Genomic DNA, 19,606 nt, shown 5'->3' with positions numbered 1-19,606 from the left:
TGTGGAAGCAATAAAAGACTGGCAGTTACGTCTGATCAACAGTAATAGTCCAACATCTTTGGAGAAAATAATGTATTTTAATTCAGAAGCCTATCAACATTTAACAAAGCTGAATTTTGTGTTTTTAGCCCATTACAAAAATACCGGTATTTGGAAATTGGTTTTGTATTGCTTTGTGTGTGTTCTGTTGTTGTTTTGGTTTTTGTTTTTTTTTGTTTTGCGGTTTTTTGGTGAGGATAAGGGGGAAGGGTGAAAAGACAGACAGCTACAAGGACTTGCAGCACATTCTGATTCTTTATTTTGTTTGACCTGATTTAACAAGCTTCCTCTGTTGAAATATCATCGTCTATGTCGGGAATTATGTCAGGAAGCACAATATGTGAAGTGTGGGTGAGTGAGCTTGCAAAAATTGTCTATGAAGATCAATTATAGGAATTTTTGAATTACACATTAGATAAGAAGCAGATGACTTCTTTTCCCTTGCAACTGCGCTGATAACTATTTTTGTCTAAATTAAAATACAGCCATAGAGGCAGTGAAAATCTGTCACTGCGCATCACAAGCTGCCCAAGCTTATTGATAATTTTCTTCTTTATGACTGAGGTTCTGCAGAGCCGTGGTTTTGGCACGGAGCACTGTGCAGATGAAGCCAGAGAGCAGCAATCCACTAACAACCTACGATTTATATGCAGCTTGGGCAGAAATGGCCCTTTACAAATGAGTTGGTATGAATGAAAAGAAAAATGCTCTTAGCCGTGGCCATTTTCTGATGTGTTGGTATAGCTGAATGATGCAGTGGGGGCTGTGTATTCTTCTGTCATACCACAGCTGGGCAGACAGCGACAGGGGGAGACAGCCTTGTTCCTGCACCTTCATTGTTTATAAATACCTTGTATCAGCCTGTTCATTGGATATTTCTTAATGTGGAATAGCAGTTTTTGCCCCAAGAGGCTACATATAAGGGGAAAGACTTTTGCAGACTCTACGCTGCTGTTGAACATGACTGCCAGCACTGCCTGGCTGTGCCTCTGGCTCAGATTGTAACTGAATTCCAGAAAACCAGTAGGATTTAAAGAACCCTTTTCAAGAGAGAAGTAGCAGTTCTTATTCACGGGAACTAGATGATACATCATCTTTTGAGCCTGGGATATTGAAAGGCATCAGAATGAAAGTCACAGGAACATAGAGAGGACAAAGATGCAACTAACTATGCAGCCTGTGTACAAATCTCTTTTATTCCAGCATCTTTTAGCATCCAGTATTCTAAATAATCTTTATTTCGTAGTATCTGTTCATGGTGGAATAGGTTGATGCAGAACCCAGCCTCCTCCATTGCTTTAAACATTGTCTTCTGGAGGATTTTAAGTGGTAGCTGGTGTTCTGCTTTAGAAAGGTTGTTAACAAATAACAATTACTTGAGATATATTTTTGGTTTTAGTTATTGTTGTTTTTTGTCATTTGAGGTTGGCTATTAAGCTTTTTTGGATAACTCTTTGATATGAAAAGCTGACTACTTTCTGCTTCAAGCTTAAAAGGTTTAAGATGTAATGTGTGGGGTACGCCAACAAGTCTGCACCTCTCCCCTCATTTCCAAGGATCTATTAATTGTTCTCATCCACTGGCACAATTAATTAATGCTGCATCTGATCCATTTCACATTTCAGAGAAGCAATACACAAGATCCATTGCTCTGAGGAAAACTGGAGAGCTAAGTGGTGGGAAGAGCAGAAAGTAGAAAATATTCTACCTTAGTACTGAGGTAATTAATTCAATTATAGAGGAATTTGAAATAGTAGCATAAACCCACCTTTTATTTAAAAGTTATTTTTAAACAAAAGTTGACCTGCAATACTTTAAAAACATGGGGGGAGAAAAAAGGTAGCCTAGAGCTATTTTTTATTCAGGTAATGTTTATTCCACAGAAACTCTTTCACATGGAGTTTCCATTCCTCTTTCAAGACTTGTATTTTTGTATCCAGCCTTTGGCTAAAAATGGTTAAATGCAATTCCTTGGCAGACCATGAACATTGCACCATTGCAACAATTTTCCACCTTCATAACTTATTTTTGAGGAAGAATATACTGGGTTTGGAGCCTTTCCTTTCCAGGTAGTAAAGGAAATTTATAAGTGTGAGAAAACAATGTGAGCCAGGCCAATCACCATGAGAAATGGTGACGAGCACTCCAAAAAGAGCAATTTGACCATGCAGTGACCTCCAAAGCAGCCAGAAATTGTCATTCACTTCCTTTATGAACCTTAAATTACTTCAGTGTTTGTCGGTGTTTTTAATCACTTATTCATCACAATTCTTAACATGGAAAAGCTGTTTAAAAATGAGAATCCCACAATAGTCACTGTAAAATATTTCTTGGCCTCCAAGCAAACAGTATAGAACTAATTCTAGAAGAATTAAATAAAGTAACATGTAGGCTGTCATTGCTGAGTTCTTCAGGACAGGAATGAACACACCCACTCAGAGCAAGAACATCCAAAATCCGTAAAGTACAAAAATCGTGATTCCAGATTGAAAAATAGGCAGGCAATCAAATCTAAATTTCTTTTAGTCTTACCTGGAAGAGTCCTTTGACATTAAAACTGTCATTGCCTCATCTGATGCTTTTATTTATACTCTGCACAAAGTGCTACTATTGTTCTTTTTTACCCTATTCCCACTGCCCACTATGCTATAGAGCTGCAGAGCACAGATTATTGGATACTGGCATTTTTGGAATAAATCTTCAAAGGAAAAAGACAGACTTTCTTTCAAGTTCAATTACACAAAGAATCCAAGTCTACCTCTGTGTCTTAAATCATCAGAGTTAATAAGGAGTGGGTTTGTTTGTCTTTTAAATGCTGACATAATTTTAACAGACATACTTTGTTTAATCTATTTTCATACTAAATTTTGATACTTCAGTCCGGTGGGATTTGTTTTTCTAATAAAATATCTGGGCACTGATGCCCAATCCCACAAACAAGCAAATTATTGCTGTATTTAAGGAAAGGGTGTATTTTCTGTGGATTTGTTAATTTAAGGCAGAGTCCTGCTGTGAACATCTAGAATTCATTCACCCTAGGACCAATGTATGATTAAATTTTAATAATAAGTTTTAATTGTGCTCTCAAAGGAATTCTGTATCTTCACCATAAAGGTGTTTCTGTTCTTTTTTTCTTTTGGAATCTAAGTAAAATATAATTGGATATGGCCATTTTTTACATGATTATTCTATCTAAATTCCAAAGTAATTGAGTGTTACAGTAGATGCAGTTTCCATCTGATAAGTGGCACGTGTCCTGTTCTAGGTTTTATCTTGTAAACCAGAGTTGCTTTCCCTTCCCCATCAATGAAAACATGCAAGTGGTTCTTTAGGACATTTAAAACAAAACATTTTTTATAATGGCTCAGCTACTTTATCAGTTTTGCTTTAATTAAGCTCTTGTCACCTGTTGCTCTGCAACATGTAATTCCCATTAAGTCATGCAAAATTTAGTTTTCAGCTGCTCCAGGAGATGTTAATGTGAGCACATCAATATTCACGTGTCTTGACAGATCGTGAGGTTTAATAAATTGCTTTCTATAAAATAATTTTTGTGGAATCAGGAGTGTTCCTGTGATAGCACAAAGGAAGCCTGAAGCTGAGATATATGAAACAACATTTGCTTTTCACTGCATCTACAAGTTAATAAATTATTTCTCTGGAAAGTAATGAGGGATTTGTTTTAGGCAAATATAAAAAAAATGAAGAAGACAATTAGGATTAAAAAAGGCGCTTCACTTTCATGTGGTTAAATGCTCAGTTTGCTCATAAAGAAGGATTCTTAGTGACCCAATTCTCTTACTATTTCATTTTGGTCACCAGAAGTTTATCATGATTATGTTTTGGCTTACAGGGAAATTCAACATTTGAATTCAACAGTTTGTTAGGAGAGTGTGGTCAGAACTGAGCAGTGTGTGCTGGAATGAGGAATCCTCAGAACTGGGATTTGGTCTGAAGAGCAGCATCACATATGTCTGTTTGCATTTTTATGAATAAATCAAAAGATAGATGACAACTACGTACCTAATAAGAGGGCCATGTGTTTTTAAAAGTATTTTAATGGATTTTACTTCTGTAAATATAAAGAAAATAGAAGCAATGCATAAAAAACCCCCAGTGAACTTGTATAATACAATTATTAGCATATTGCTAATACAAACAAAAAAGGCCTTTAATATTTCAATCAAAATAACCTTGAAGAATATTATCTTTGCGCCTACCTTCTAGTGAAAGTCTGTGGAAGAAACACCAAACAGCCTTTCAGGTCTTTTAAAGTTTCATTTCCTTTTTGCTTATCCCAGGAGGATGACAGCATAGTAGTCTTTTTCCAAAAATTCTCAGGAGGAAATTAAAAATACTGCAGAAGGAAAGACAATGTAATTGTTTTCCTGGCGATTATTTGTCTTTGCCTTCATCTCTTCGATAAGGAATTTACTTCCCTCTTCCATAACTCTTCTTCCCAAATAGGTATTGTGCAAATATTCCTGTCCCCTGTAGTATGTATGACTATTATGTCAGGTTGGATACTTTGTGATAGTTTGGGGAAAGAAAGTAAAACAAAATGTGTCAGGGATCTAGGGATTATTTAGGTCCCATTAAGCAAAGGTGAGAGCTACAATGGTTTATGACAGTATCAGCCAAGTTAAATCCTTTATTTTGAAACACAAAGTGGTAACCCCGGTGTGATCAGGGTTAGGGCTGAAGAAAGAACTTGGTTTATTACAAGATCTTTTAAATATTGGTGAGTTAGAGGAAGGGATAGAGCTGATAAAGCTAATTTTTTGTTTTCATATAGAATTATAGATTATAGATTAGCATATAGATTAGCTATGGTAAAGGCCTTGCTGAAGAGCATGATTTATCTCTGGGGCCAACATCCCCTGGAAGCCTTGCCTGCAGACCCATCTGCATGAGCAGCATTACAATTTGGAAAGAACAGAGCTGGAGAGATTTGCAAGGTAGGACAAAAAAAATAGGCTTTTGGTCATACTTAGCTCTTAGCACTGTGATAGCACAAGCCTGGTTTATTGCTTTCTAACCATATATAAATTCATTAGCACCTTGGGAGCAGCCACAAGTGTCTCACTGCTCCACAGATGAAGATATTTCCAAGTAATGCTGCTGTAAATACAGAAGTTCACAGCCTGATGGTGTTGGGGGGGACTTGGGAGCTCTCTGCCCATTAAAATATGGTGAAGTTAGTTAGGATGAGGATCTGAACACCAGGTTCTTGGCAAAAAGCCGGTGTGCCTGCCTGCTTGTTTACTTTTACATTTATGTGGTATCTTAGACCTCAGGCAAGCCTGAAGGATGCTACAGTGACAAGCAATGGGAACATAGTCACCTTGGAGCACAATGCAACAGCAAGAGGGGAGAGAATTTGGGCTGAGGAAATAAAGGGAAACCCCTACTCTTATAATAAAATAATGTCAAACAGATAGTAACCAATTCAATGCATGCTGAGATGTCAAAACATGTTGAGCACCATATTGGGACCTGCTTAGGGAAAATAACAGAGCTATTTATGCTGTTACACTTTTGGACAACCTATTAATTTAATAGTAGGAATAAGCCTTTACTTTGTATGGTTGCAGGTCTGCTGCTGCTCATTCTACTTAAGTGAGGTTATAACCAGGAGCAGCTGTCAAGTTCAAGGAGTGATACATAACTTGGCTGTTACAAAGGACTGGTGCACTATGATTTCTCTTGATAAAAATATCAAAGGTAGGAAGGAATCATCACTTTCACTCTGAAGACTTCACCAATTTAAAGAAAAACAAAATATGTGTTCTTCTGAACAGGTATGTATTTCTCTTTTTACCTGAGACATCAGAAATGGGTACTGAGGTGTTATCACTGAAACTAGTTTTTCTCTCTCTTCTTCTCCCCTCATCTGCCACTTCAGTTTTTTTCTTACCATTTGATAACAATTCTGGTGCAGCTGCATTTTTATGCTACTATTTCATTTTGCTGGTAGACATTCTTATTTACATGAGTCTGTTACAGAGGATCAAAGAAGAAAAAAAAAACAGTAAGTGACCTTGTATCACATGGCTGCTTCTAGCAAAATATGTATTTAAGGGCCTTCTTAAAGGGAACTAATCTAATTTGAGCCTTCATCTAAATTATGAGGAAAACTGTATCTGTCCCAAAGGCTTTTAAGAGCCAGCTTCTTTGCTTGCAAACACTCAAAAAATATATTTATTTGGAAAAATTAAATTATAAACCTGTAAATCAGTAAACTGATGCTATTGTTGAACCTGTTGGGCAGCTGAGAGAGGCTCATGATCCAGCCAAGCAGCTAATTTGGCTGGTTAAATTTGGGATATTGTATGGGAGACCCAGAGCCAGTGTTCACATTCTGAAAGGAAAGGGGAGCCTTAATGTACATCAGATAAAACCCTTAATGACCCATTTCCTCTCCCAATGTGTGGATCAGCTGTTCCACACCATCCTGCAGAGAAGATGGAAGGAGAATCAGTCACACCTTTGTGATTTGAACACAATATAGAACTGAGCTGTCAGAAGGAGAACCCAGCTCTTCTGCTTCCCCCATTTTCTAAATCCAAACTGATGTACAGATATGGTGATATCCCAATGGAATTAGAAAGAGAGTGGATATTTAAAAGTAATTCTGGCAGTTAAAACAGAGGGGGTTAATGACATTTGCTGAGGAGATAGGCTGGAGAAAGGGAAAGGCAGAGGAGCCTGAAGTTCTCTTAGTTGGATGGCAGACAATGAGACTTGTTTAAAATCTAGGGTAGAATACCTTTAGACATGGTAGGGTTCGAATATCAGGGAAGGATGTGGTATTTTACTAAAATGCTACCACACTACCATTACAATTAACCAGCTCATGCACAGGAAGCTCTTTACTGCTTTTCTGTTTAAGAGCTGATCTCTCCTGGGCAATGCAGATGTGGATGAGACACGAGCAATGACAGTGTCCTGAGTGGAGTCCAAAAACCAAACTGGCAGTGCAGGTAGTGGACAATTAGATTTTAAAAACACTTTCTGGCTTTGTAACTTGAAATGAACCCAGCTATGTAAGTTTGAGACAAGAAATACACCACAACTATGTCAGTGTTCCAGGGGTGGACTCAGGGAGGTGGAAGCACAAATCTCTAAAATCATTTCTATAAAGTCAAATGTAATAAATCCATCAGTCCATTATGTGATCAGCTAGATGCCAAGCCAGTATTAGCATCATTAAAATGAATGTTGGAGAGCAAAATATCTTATTTTTTGTCAATCAGCAACATGATTATTTTTAAGAACCACATCACCGAGGTTTCTGTTACCAGATTAAATCTTGCCCAGACACTGTGTAAAAAGGGGCTATGTTTTGTGCACCTGTGATGTCTGCAGGTCACATCAGTGCTCCGTGCCGATGTTCTCCCCGGACATCTCCTCATGAATCCATCGGATCCATCCTTACACAAGATCATCCTGTATCCCACGGAGCCTTCTGATCGATGCATCACGGACAGAGGGGGTGCCGAGCTGGGAGCTTTTCACTAGTGCTTCACTTGAAAGTTAATAACCTGTATCTGAATAAAACGGTCATACAAAAAAGGTCATAAAGGTCAGGCAAACATTTTACAGAAGGAAATTTAATGCTTCTGAAAACCTTTCCATTTCCCCTCTGGCTGCTTTACCTGCCAGGAGCTGCTGCCAGCTATGACGTCTAGGGTAGGGTTGAGCCAGCTCCACTCAAAACTACTGAGAATGAGTCATTTTTGCCTTTTAAGATTTGGCAAGGAAAACAAACAAGCAAACAAAAAAAAAAGGAGGTGAAATACAGGACAAGGGGGAGCAAACCCGTGAGGGCAGAGCAGCACTAGCTGCTTGGTGTGCAGCAGTGTCCGAAGGCCCTCCTCTGCTCCCTCCGGATGCGGAGCTGGGGAAGCCCCACAGCCCAGGGGTCCCCTCACGGTCCCCTCAGAACCCGCCGCCACTCCCACCCTCACGGGGCCGCCGCCACTCCCGGACAGGGCTTCCGGCCCCGCAGGCCTGCGATTGGTCCGCGCCGCGGTACTGGAAGCGACGCCAGGACTCCCACGCCCACCGCGCCGTTCAAACGCAGGCGGCGGTAAGAGCGGGGCGCGCGGGGATCTGAGGAGGCCGCGGGAACGGAACCTGGAGTGGGGCGGCTCTGAGGGAGGCTCGGGGCCACGGGAAGGGGGCTTGGGACGGAGCGGCTCTGAGGGGGGCTCGTGTCCTCCCGCTGCAAGCTCCGGAATTTGGGGGGCTCCGCGCCTTCCCAGCGAGGTTGTGGGGTCGCCGCCCCTGGAGGTGTTTAAAGAAAGACTGGCCGAGGCGCTGAGTGCCGCGGGGAAGTTGACACGGTACGGTTCGCTCACAGGTTGGACTCGATGGTCTCGGAGGTCTTCTTCAACGTAATTGCTTCTATGCTTCTCCCCAGTTTAACTGCCGAGACGCTCCAGGCGCGTTTAAGCTTATGAACTTTGTCCCCAAGGAAATGCAGATGTTGCTTAAATTACATCCCCCCATGTCCATATTTTTTTACTTAAAGTGAGCCAGTCAAGTGCTTCCTGATTGTCCCTGTTCCCTTTTTCAGGTGATCGTTTGTATGAGATAAGCTGTAGAGATGTTGAAGTTTAAATGTGGAGCCCGAAATCCAGTCGAGGCAGGACCAGTGGAGCCTATCACTAGCCGAGTTTCTCGGCTAAATCTGCTCTTTCAGGTGAAGAACCTCTGGCCTGGGAGCAGCTGATCTCGGTTTTGTCCTTGTCCATTCCCAGTATCTCAAAATACAGCTTTGCTTGTTTGGATGCTGAAATCATGCCTGTGTCATTATTTGGAGGAAGCGGTAAAAGAAAGGGATAACTAAGTGAAGTTCAAAGTGTATCTGGTTTGCACAAAGTTCAGTGGATACTAACTGGTCTTATGTTTTGTGCGTCTGTCAGTGTTTTAGCCTGATGGATTTTTCCATGTAAAGATGTAATATTGCTTTCTGTGCCCTGTAATCTTCAGTTTTTTCATGGGTGAAGGAGCTGTGGGTTTGTCCTGAGATTAATTTACCTAAGGGGCTGCTATTTGATCATCTGAGATTCAACAGCTTTTTCTTCTAGAGGTGTTATTGATACTGATTGTTTAAACTATTTGTACCATGAAAAATCCTTCATGATACAATGTCAAGGAAAAAGCCAGCAGATCAGAGTCATCAGGAGGATGTAGATTGTTAAAATTTGATCACGGCTTTCTTGAAACTGTCTTTAAAGGATTGCATTGTCTAAAAGAAAGAACACCTGTAACAGCTATTACATATAGACACTGAGTTGGTGTATTTACGTCACACTTCTGTATCATTTGCCTAATTTCTGAAGATGTGATTTGAGAATGGATAATATATAATCTGCTCTATACATCTGTTACTGGTTTGAGGCTTTTCATTGTTGTCTGAGACTCCATCTGCTGTTGCTGCTTTTTTTTTTCTAGGGGAAGCCACTCTTTGTAACTCAACAGCAGATGTCTCCTCTCTCCCGGGAAGGCATCCTTGATTCATTATTTGTTCTTTTTGAAGAATGCAGAAACCCTGCTTTAATGAAAATTAAACATGTTGGCAACTTTGTCAAGAAGTGTAAGTTTGTTTAGACTAATTTTCATGTGTCACTTTATAAAACAATTCTTAAGGATATGGATGTTAGAGTAATGCTTTAGTTGCTTTTGACTGTAACCCAGGACTTTGAGCATCTGATTTTTTTGTTGGCAGAATCAACTCTGCAAAGGGGATCTTGGAAATGTTAGTAAAGCTTTGTTCAGGTCTGAGAAGATCAAATGCAAGTGGCTTTGAAGTGCTGTGACTCAAATGTGCATCCTTCTTAGTCTGTACTGTATATTTGAGGAGGTACTTTCTTGGAAAGTGAGTACTGGCTACAGCAAAGCTTCAAGTGTGCACCACAGCAGGATGTCAGAAGTTGAGAGCAGGATAGTGACTATGAGAAAAAAAGACTTGGTAATCCTTGGCTCTTTCACCTTTTAGATTACATGTGTTACCTCAGTTTTGCATGTGTAACTGGTAAAGATCATTTCTGTGCTTCAGAAAGGTTCTAAAGGAGTAAATATTTTGCTGATAATGTGCTCAGATTCTTTTTGGGGAAGAGAAAAGAAAATTTCCATCAATTTTTCCATTAAGATATAGCAGAAAGACATTTGGTTTCAAGTAACATGTCGTGCCCTCCATCATAGTTCCACCCAATGGTTTGTAGGTATTATTAGCAGACAGTAATTTTCTGCTAGTTTGAATAATTTTTAGAACAATCTCCCATGAGTGATTGATTATCATAGTTCATGCTGGTTGGAACTAGGCAGTGGCAAACTTGAGCTGAATATCTGCAATAAATGCCTGTGGTTGGTTGTTAGACAATAGACTGATGCCTCCCTCAGGCAGAGGAGCAAACCTTGCCCCTGGACTAGAATTCGCTGGGTAAAGCCCTCATGTTTAGAGAATATCCTTTGTATTGATAATGGATGGCTGGAAAGAAATTAGAAACCAGAGAGGTTCTCAGCCTCCGATGTTATGAATGGGACAGAATTATCATTGCTATGGGAACTGTCTTAGCATTTCCTGATCCTTTTGTATGTACCATATTTCAGACTTAACTCTGCATTGATACAGTCTTTTTCTAGTTCTGATGCATGCTGTTATTTATAAGAAGCATATTCTGGAAAGATTTAACATTTCTTGAGAATCTGGAATTAATTTTGGGGTTTTTTTGGCTTTGATTTCCTGTTGTTTTTTTTAAAATTTTATTCCCCAGTTTCGATGTTGTCTCTTTTTTATAAAATGCCAGTTGCCTAATGTAAAAATAAGTATTTTATTTTTATAGATGCAGAGGCTATTGCTGAACTAAAGGAACTGCAACCCAGTGTGAAGGATTTTGAAGTAAAGGGTGTGGTTGGCTGTGGTCACTTTGCAGATGTCAAAGTAGTGAGAGAGAAAGTCACTGGTGATGTCTATGCTATGAAGGTGATGAGCAAGGAGTCCTTGATGGCACAGGAACATGTATGTAAATTTTTCTGTTATGAGAGTAGGAGGATAAATTGCAATTTGCTGAACACTTCCTTCTGACACTATTATTAGAATTGAGTTAAAAATATATCTTGAGAAAGTTCATCCTACATTTCAGTGAGGCAATAAATTTGTGTGTAGTTTTGCTGTGTTTAAAAGCCGTTGTCACAGTCTATGGGTCTGTTGAGTGAGGTGCCATCCTCAGGTGCCAAAACATGTAAAGAGCTTCCCATCTAATTATAAGAAAAGAAAAACAGGTGATGAAAACACCGAATCAGTATTGATCTTGATGATGATGGCTTGAATTTTCAGACAATCTATTCATTAAGGGTTTTTTTATTTTAAAGAGCAAAGTAGAATGTCAAGAGTGGGTGTGAAGGCAAACTGTGGTGACTGGATTTTTATGGAGACCTCCTGCTAGCTTGAGAAATGTGTTACTTGGAAACTTTAAAAAGGGATAATGGAGGTTGTTGTCATAGTTTGGTGAGAAACAGAAGTTAATCTTTGCTGACATGAGATGACAAGTAGGACAGAGATACTCCATGAGAGACCTCATGAACTTATACAATATCTGCATCAGTTTTTCCCAATACGTGGTGCAGTAAGGTTGCTCCTGATATCCCTCAGCATTGTTTGTGGCTAACAGAAATGAAGCTCAACTAAAATGACCCTTTATGTGGCATAGATTGACAAGAAAGCAAGGTATGGTACTACCCTCACATGGCACTTGCTCAGGAAACAGCACTTAATAATTTCTGTGTAATTTTTCTGTGGTGCGTGCCAAGTTTTTCTAAAACTAAGGGATTCTAATGTATTCTCACTCCCTCTTATCATGATGTAACTGAACACTTTTTTGGTAGGTGTCGTTTTTTGAGGAAGAACGCAGCATATTAGCTCAGAGCACCAGTCCATGGATTCCACAGCTACAATATGCGTTTCAAGACAAGAAAAATCTCTACTTGGTAAATGCCTAGTCTTTGATTTTCTCTTCTGTCGAACGCCATTGCTGTTGGTTTATTAAAGAACAATATGATGGTTGAAATGTGCTTGTTTCTGTAAATTTTCCTTCACTACATACCATTGTTTGATATGTGCCCAGTGGAATATTGGGGAGTATAGTGGAATATCTTGCATATCTGTTCCTTTAAAATTTTATGTAGGTTATGGAGTATCAGCCTGGCGGGGACTTGCTGTCACTCTTAAACAGATATGAGGACCAGCTGGATGAGAATATGGTGCAGTTTTACCTTGCAGAGTTGGTTTTGGCCATTCACAGTGTCCATCAGATGGGTTATGTCCACCGGTATGTAAAGGTTGCTTTGGGTGCTTCTCTATTCTGTCCTCTTTCAGGACAGTATTTCACATGCTTCGTCAGAAGATGAAATTAGAAAATTAATCAGACTCCCAACTATAATTGTACCTCAGGGCATTAACTTTGATGTAAAGTTCAGACTAATATCAAGAAAGGATTGTTACATGTATTTTTCTGGAGGCTCAGTAAAAAGAAGTCTCAATGTTGCACTGTTAAAAAATTTAAATCTTTTCCATGGATTGCTGCTTTTGGCACCAAATACTACGGGAAATTAATGTGATTGTTAAAAATTGTTGTGTGCTGATTGGTGAACATGGCAGTATAGGATGTTGGAGGAGTTAAATATCAGAGTTTTCTCTCAAGGCTTGGAGACTGTTACTGTGTGCATTTTCAAATAATATTTGTATTTAAAAAATTATTCCATTCTGAGGATGTGGAAATGTTAGGAAGTATTTTATGTTCCAAGAGTTTGTAGTGGCTGCACTTAGAGCATGAGCTGTGGCTTTCTAGTGCAAGGTCACTGCCTGGATTTGGAAGATGTGCAGAAAAAATTGTGAGGGAATTTGGGAAGAAAACCACAAAATACTGTACTGTAACTCAGTTACAATGTGAGGAATGCAAAATCACCTTCCCTTTTCATCTGATATCAATAATTACTAACCTTCCATGCAATAAGGGGGACTTCAATACTTCCATATTTGCTTATCAACAGGACAACTGTTGGAAATAAGACTCACACTTGAAAGGCTTTATGCATATGGTTGAGTATAGCTGAATAGGGATATCCTGTTACCTGGACGTGACAGTAGGGAATGGTCTGAAAAGGTTCTGATTGCTTTCTTCTGGTTTACAGAGATATCAAACCAGAGAACGTTCTTATTGACCAAACAGGACACATTAAACTGGTGGACTTTGGGTCAGCTGCCAAAATGACAGTAAACAAAACGGTAATAATATGGATTAAAAATTTGTCTGTGGCTTGTTCAGATAGTCCAGTCGAAAAGGGAAAACTAACTTGGTATCTGATTTTGATTACACCTTGCTCTTCTCTCTTTTGCCTTTCTTGTCCACTATGGAGTCTATTCACAATCGTCTTTTTCCATTTGTGAATGGCTTTTCAAGCATGAGCTCAAGTATCTTTTGCAGCCCTCAGTAGATACATATTTGCTTACTAAAATACTAATACACCAGAAACGCAAAGGTAAGTGCTTTCTCATGATGCTGCAGTGTGATACAAAATCATACTTTTAGAGGTTCTTACAGCTGTTCAATGCTGTGTTTAAAGAGGACATAGATTTATAGTTGGAATGAGAATTGTGCCTGTTTTAATTAAGGTGGCATAACTTTGAAGGCTGGGGAGCTCTTGATCAAAATGAATCACATTTAAATATTCTGGGCTTCACTCACTAGAAAGTACTGCATCAAATCTGAATCAGTGGAGATTTTTATAAGTTGATTGTAAGTTTTGGTAACTGCATACATCTTCCAGTGAAGATTTTTAAAATGTAAATGTATCTAAGTGAGAACATGAAGTTCTGTACCATATTTCTGTCTTGTTTTACAATTTTTATTTTTCCATAACATTTTCTTTGTAATGTCATTCTTAATATCCTGTTTTCCCTGTTCTTACATTTTCAGTGCTTCTCTGCATTGCATTTTCCTTTTAAGTTTTTTCTTCACACTGTATCTTCAATCACTCACAGGTTTTTATGTTAGCCTGCCTTCCCTTTTGTTTCATTCTTTATGCCACTCAGTACAAAAATGATTGCAGCATTGGCTCCTGAATTACCTTTTCTAAGCAGTCCAGAAATTCAAATATTAGTACTCTGCTGATCATGAACACTAGGTAAAAAGCTAAGGGTGACCTTACCTATGTAATGAGGGCAGAGAATATTTATGTCTAAATCTGACAATTTTTGAAGTTTCAGCTATGATGTCCCTGTTAATACTAGTTGAAGCAGAGTATTTTTGCTGTTTAAAACATCAGTTTAGTATTTCTGTGCTTTTTGGAATGCTGCTTTTCTACTTTAGCAGTTTGTACTTTATAGTACCAATTAGCTCTGATAATTTGAGTCTTTATATACCAAATAGCTTGCTTTGTTGGTTTATCAGCAGTTTCCTTAACCTGGTACTTATTTGCTAAACAGCTTTGCTTAAAATTACTTACTTCACTTGGAGAGCTGAAAATTATGTCTCATTAAAAAAAAAAAAGGGGGGGGAAAAAAAATCTAAAACCTTTGTTTTATTACCAAGATGACATTGAACAGAAGGTGCTGTAATTCCACTTGGTTTATCTTTGCTCTTAGGTAAATGCCAGGCTTCCTGTGGGCACACCTGACTACATGGCACCAGAGGTGCTGACAGGGTTGGGTGGGGATGGCAAAGCCTCCTACGGCCTCGAATGCGACTGGTGGTCCCTTGGAGTCATCGCTTATGAAATGATTTATGGAAGGTCTCCCTTCACTGAAGGCACTTCAGCAAAAACTTTAAATAACATCATGAACTTCCAGGTAGAGAATCCTTTCCCTCTTAAGTAAAAAGGTTATAACTAAAGACTGCTTTTCTCAACTTTTTTTAAAGTTTATGGATGTCTCTTACTTCATCATGTTCATAAAAGATTTGTAATATATCCATTGTATTTTATTTATATGTCTTTGTATTATAGATATCAAGTTATTTTTTGTAATAGGAGTCATCATCCCTGATTCAAAAAATCCTAAAACACAAACCTTTGGAAGTTTGTGAGAATTTTCTGGGGAAGTGTCTTGTTTTACTATTCCATTTATGTGTGCCATTGGCCATTGTTCAGCATAAGATGGTGACCTGGGATACCATTTGCCTGGGTGGGAATGGTTGTTCCTGTGTTCTTATCTTTACTGCAGTAAATGCATATAAAAGCCTGTTTTGATAAAATGCACCATGCTTTTATTTGTGTGCTATAAATATTCATCCTTTGTACCTGACATATCTCAGCATAATGAAACTTAATTTTATTGGTCTGAGCCTGTTTTCCTATTGAGCAGAAATCTATTTCTTTCTAATGCAGAAATTTCTGAAGTTCCCAGAGGATGTGAAAGTTAGCAGTGACTTTCTTGACCTGATCCAGAGTCTGCTCTGTGGGCAGAAGGAAAGGCTGGGTTATGAGGGTCTCTGCTGCCATCCATTTTTTTCTAAAATTGACTGGAACAATATCCGTAATTGTAAGTAGAATAAAATTGTATTTATAAGCAATTCCTGGGCTTTTTGGTAAAGGGAAAATTTGTACAATGAGTATTTAAGTGTGTTTGATCTGAATTATTCATAATGAAGCAAGATTGGTTCCTGGAGCAGGTGTTTCTAACAAAACAGCTCATTTTGGTTTTTGCAAAGGCTATGTTAACATCCCAGGTGAAAACTGTAAGGTAAGAGGAAGTTTAGTAGTTTAGTAAAACTCCATATGAATTTCTGATGTAATTGCTGTATTACTGCAGATGCTAGACTGGAAAATCAAATGGTCCTTTCCATGTCCTTCCTCAGATTAAAATGCATCAGTATGTTTGTTCAGGCCTTTCCCACCTCAATTTGCTTAATTTTGGCTTCATCTTTTGTTGTTGTTGTTGTGTCTTCACCTTTCTCTTTTGTTACTTGTGAACCAACTTCACTTAAGGTTGGTTTACTTTTTGTAGTTCCAGTAGGTCTGTGGCCATAGGGCCATTGGAGTTTTTTGTCAAAGTCAATGGGGATAGTGTATTACTACTTTTTTTGGTCAAAAATCTGTTCATTCAACTAGGAATAGAATAAAACCAGTGAACCAGATAATTCTCTATGCAGAAAACTGTTTATAATACTATGTAAGCAATGGATTTTAGTATTTGGAAGTACTGAGGCACCAGCTCCATGGCAAAAGCAAATATTTCACAGTTCATCAGTGATCTCTGTATGGGGATCTGATTGTGTTGGAGAGCATTTTAAATTATTTGAACTGTAATATTATCTGGGCAAACAACATGTCTGCCTTATGTTTTTTATCAAATGTGCTGTAAGGGAATGATTGTGCACCATTTTCCATGATATATTGCTAAGCCGGTGCTTCTACTTTTGATGATCATCTCAGCACTTCAGCTGTCAGCTCCACAGACTGTTTGCTCACTTTTCTGTTGATTCATTAATTTTGAACTTGTGGAGCTGCTGTTCTGTTAAATTCCATTGTTTTTGCTCTTCGAGAGCCATTGAGCCTCGAGCCCTTTTCATCACTTTAGCATACATTTCCCAGTGCTCTCTGCCTTCTCTCCCCAGAGCCCTGCCTAAACCACCAGTTTCTGTTCTTGAATTTTGTGTTGTGTTTCTATCACATTATCTCAGATATAGAAAGAAGAATGACATGTGAGCATATGTTCTGGTGTTTCCTTGGCAATTGTCTGTCTAGTATTCACACAGCTGCATGAGTTAATGGAGCATTTTGCCGTTTCGTGTGACAGTGGTGATGCTGATGAACAAGCCAGTAGGCAGCCCTGGTGTGGTTATGATGTTGGAACAATCATTTGGGATTTTAAAAATCCCGCTTCTGTCTGCAGCTGGCCAGCGGATTGCATCATTCCCTGTAATATCCCCATGTACCTACATGAGGATTCATGCAGTTTTGACCCCTCACTTTGTTGTTATGCCTCATACTTGATAAACCCCCACTGTAACAAGGGCAAAACACAGCAGTCTCCGTGCTTTAAGCAGCAGATTCAATGTTATCACCTATTGCTTTGCTCTCGGCAGTGGTTCTCCCTGTGCTGGTTTTTCAGAGCAGTGTTGCTGTCATTCTGTCCAAAACCTGTGTCAGGTTTGACCTGGGCTATCTAAAAGCTAAAGGTCTCTTTCTAATCTTGACCTCTGCTGATAGTGGTGTTTAACTGGAGCAATGGCAGCCTGAGAAAATGAGTGCTGGCAGAAGTCATAAGATTTAGATTTACATTAAAGAATCTCACTCCCCCAAGTTGATCTGGTCAAAGACTTTAAGGTTATGGAGTGTTGGACTTGGTGATCCTAAAACCTTTGCCAACTGACATGACTCTGATTCCCCAATTGTTAAACAAATTCTGTGTCAGTGTAGTCAGACTTTCCTATAGTCTATAAGGGCAGTGATGTAATTTCTATTTCAGGCTGAGAAAGGTAAGGAAAAAATTGGTACCTTTGCCTTGCAGGTATTTAATTATCATGCTGAGAGCTCCAGAATAGCCATTCTTAATGCACCGATTTTGCTTAAGAATGTGTCATTAAGGGGCTTTTCTGTGTTACCTTGTGTTGTTATGGTAACCTATGAAACACTTGACTTTTTAGTAAACCCCTTTCCCAAAGATCGTTGCCTCTAAAAAAAGCTCCCAACTTCCCTGGGTCCAAGTAATGTGTGTCTGTAGAAGCAGCTCCTAAGTTACAGAAACATAATTAAACCATTAAACCTAAGGTCAGCTTTATCTGAATTTGTCTCAACACGTGATTTTCCCCTTTGTCGAGTATTGTGCTAAAACACATGTATAGATTCTGCTCTCTGTTAACTTTGCTATTTAATGACTTCTAAAGCTTGTTAAACGCCCCCCCCCAACAGATACCACCACACTTCCTCCCCAAAAATAAAATAAACCTAAACTTTCAAAAGTTTGTGTTCACTTACTGAAGAATTTTCTGAAAATATTTTGGAGTTTATTTACCTGAAATAAACATATTTCTGTCTGTGTTTCAGCTGAATGATCAGGTATTTCACTGGAAAGTTGATAACAGAATCATTTGTGTACCTAAAAAGTATCTAAAATCAGAGGTAGAGAATGAGGGAATGACATACTTGAGTTATCAGCAACAAGGCTGATACAATTTGGGGATATTGTTAGTTGTCTTTTGTTATTTGAAATCCATAAACTGCATCAGATTTTTAATTTGGAACCAAAAATCTGCTTGCTGAAGTCTAGCTGGGAGATGGTCAGACGACTTTCATTGTTACCTAAGGAATATGTGTCTAGCATAAAGAGCCTTTCATTTTAAGAATTGCTTTGTAACTATAGTCCAAGAGGTCTTGAAAATGGAATGGCATATTTGAACTTGTACATGGAAATTATATGTATGAAAAAACATATGAATTAATGTCTTGTGCAAGCAGAAGAACTTGAGAAGATACTAAAGACTGATTTTTAAACTGTTTTCTGCTATTAAACAGGCAGGACCCAAATCTCATTATTCGTAAGTGCAAGACACTTGTCCTTATGAACACCACGTTGTCATTCAGTATGTTAACAGTTACACATTGTGGTGTTTCATTTAAATTCTTGTCTTCAGAAGAATGTGTTGACTTGTTTTTTGAAGTGGAGATCACTTGTATTACAGGTTGGAAATCACTTTTATTAATAGAAATGTATGTGTTGGATGATTGTCTTGACAAAACAGTAAAGGTGTTAAGATAATATTGTGGAGGTAGCTTAGAACTAGCACAGTGCCTTTTTTATAAGTGGTCTTAACGAAAATATCCTTAAATTTGTCAAGAATGAGACCACTCTTGATGTTAATTAAAAATTAACATCTGTTTTATTAAAAGAATAATTTAAAAAAATTAATTAAAGTTAAAATAATCCAGTCTGGGAAAAATCCACAAATAAAAATCCTAAAACCCGGGTCCGCAGCGATTAGAGACCTTTAGGCCTAACCGGCACAAGGCCCCAGTACAGGAAGCCTGCTATGCTGGGCTAACTTTGGCTAGTCCAAAGTTAGATAGTTAAAATGGTCTCTCCGGGAGATAGAGGCCTGAGTCACCAGCGTTGAGCTTCCCCCGCACCTAACCCGAGGCAAATACGAGCTCCCGGCCTGTGCTCTGGATTTTATAATGTCCATGCTCCACCCAGGTCCGCCCACAATCCAGCCCCCATGGTCTAGTACGATTGGTGGAGTCTTGAAGTGAGGTCATTTGATCTAGCCAATGGGATAGCTTCTTGTCCAGGGTGCTTGAAAGGCGGGAAAATGTCCTCATTGACATTCATATTGCCAAGGAGCTGAGATGCAGGTTAAGGACAGGAGACTAAAAATAGCCCTTGACAGTTAGAAAGTCTGCTCTTGGAGTTGGGCTTAGGAGCTTGTAGAATTTAAGGAAAACTAATAAAAGCATTGAACTGCACTACAAACACTTCAAAGAACTTTTAAAACAGAACAATCAACAGTCATTTTAAGGAACTTTTAAAACTGAACCATAAACACTTTAAGAATCTTTTTCA

At 38.8% G+C, this 19,606-nt stretch overlaps 1 protein-coding gene and 1 long non-coding RNA gene across 10 annotated transcripts in view; one reads left to right on the top strand and one right to left on the bottom strand.

Moving 5' to 3' along the window:
- Positions 1 to 1,216: 1,216 nt before the first annotated feature.
- Positions 1,217 to 8,130, bottom strand: LOC108449205. Of its 2 annotated transcripts, XR_001865334.1 has the most exons (3): positions 7,698 to 8,130; positions 7,393 to 7,589; positions 1,217 to 6,036 (listed from the first exon to the last, which is right to left on the bottom strand). It is a non-coding gene; the product is annotated as an uncharacterized LOC108449205 (long non-coding RNA). The 2 variants fall into 2 exon arrangements; XR_001865333.1 differs by having other exon boundaries at positions 1,217 to 7,589.
- Positions 8,131 to 8,620: 490 nt separating this feature from the next.
- Positions 8,621 to 19,606, top strand: part of CIT (citron rho-interacting serine/threonine kinase) — a 69,324-nt gene continuing 58,338 nt past the window's right edge. For all 8 annotated transcript variants that reach the window (XM_017744738.1, XM_017744736.1, XM_017744734.1 and 5 more), the window contains exons 1-8: positions 8,621 to 8,746; positions 9,502 to 9,643; positions 10,893 to 11,068; positions 11,935 to 12,036; positions 12,235 to 12,377; positions 13,240 to 13,333; positions 14,693 to 14,896; positions 15,433 to 15,586. In XM_017744738.1, the coding sequence (XP_017600227.1) occupies positions 8,651 to 8,746; positions 9,502 to 9,643; positions 10,893 to 11,068; positions 11,935 to 12,036; positions 12,235 to 12,377; positions 13,240 to 13,333; positions 14,693 to 14,896; positions 15,433 to 15,586 (1,111 nt within the window). In that variant the 5' untranslated portion in view covers positions 8,621 to 8,650. The remainder of the gene's footprint in view (positions 8,747 to 9,501; positions 9,644 to 10,892; positions 11,069 to 11,934; positions 12,037 to 12,234; positions 12,378 to 13,239; positions 13,334 to 14,692; positions 14,897 to 15,432; positions 15,587 to 19,606) is intronic.

The sequence above is a fragment of the Corvus brachyrhynchos genome, unplaced genomic scaffold (genome assembly GCF_000691975.1).
Source record: "Corvus brachyrhynchos isolate BGI_N302 unplaced genomic scaffold, ASM69197v1 scaffold1359, whole genome shotgun sequence".
NCBI classification, from domain to species: Eukaryota; Metazoa; Chordata; class Aves; order Passeriformes; family Corvidae; genus Corvus; species Corvus brachyrhynchos.
The sequence above is the reverse complement of the archived record's forward strand: the minus strand, read 5'-3'. Positions and strand labels throughout refer to the sequence as shown.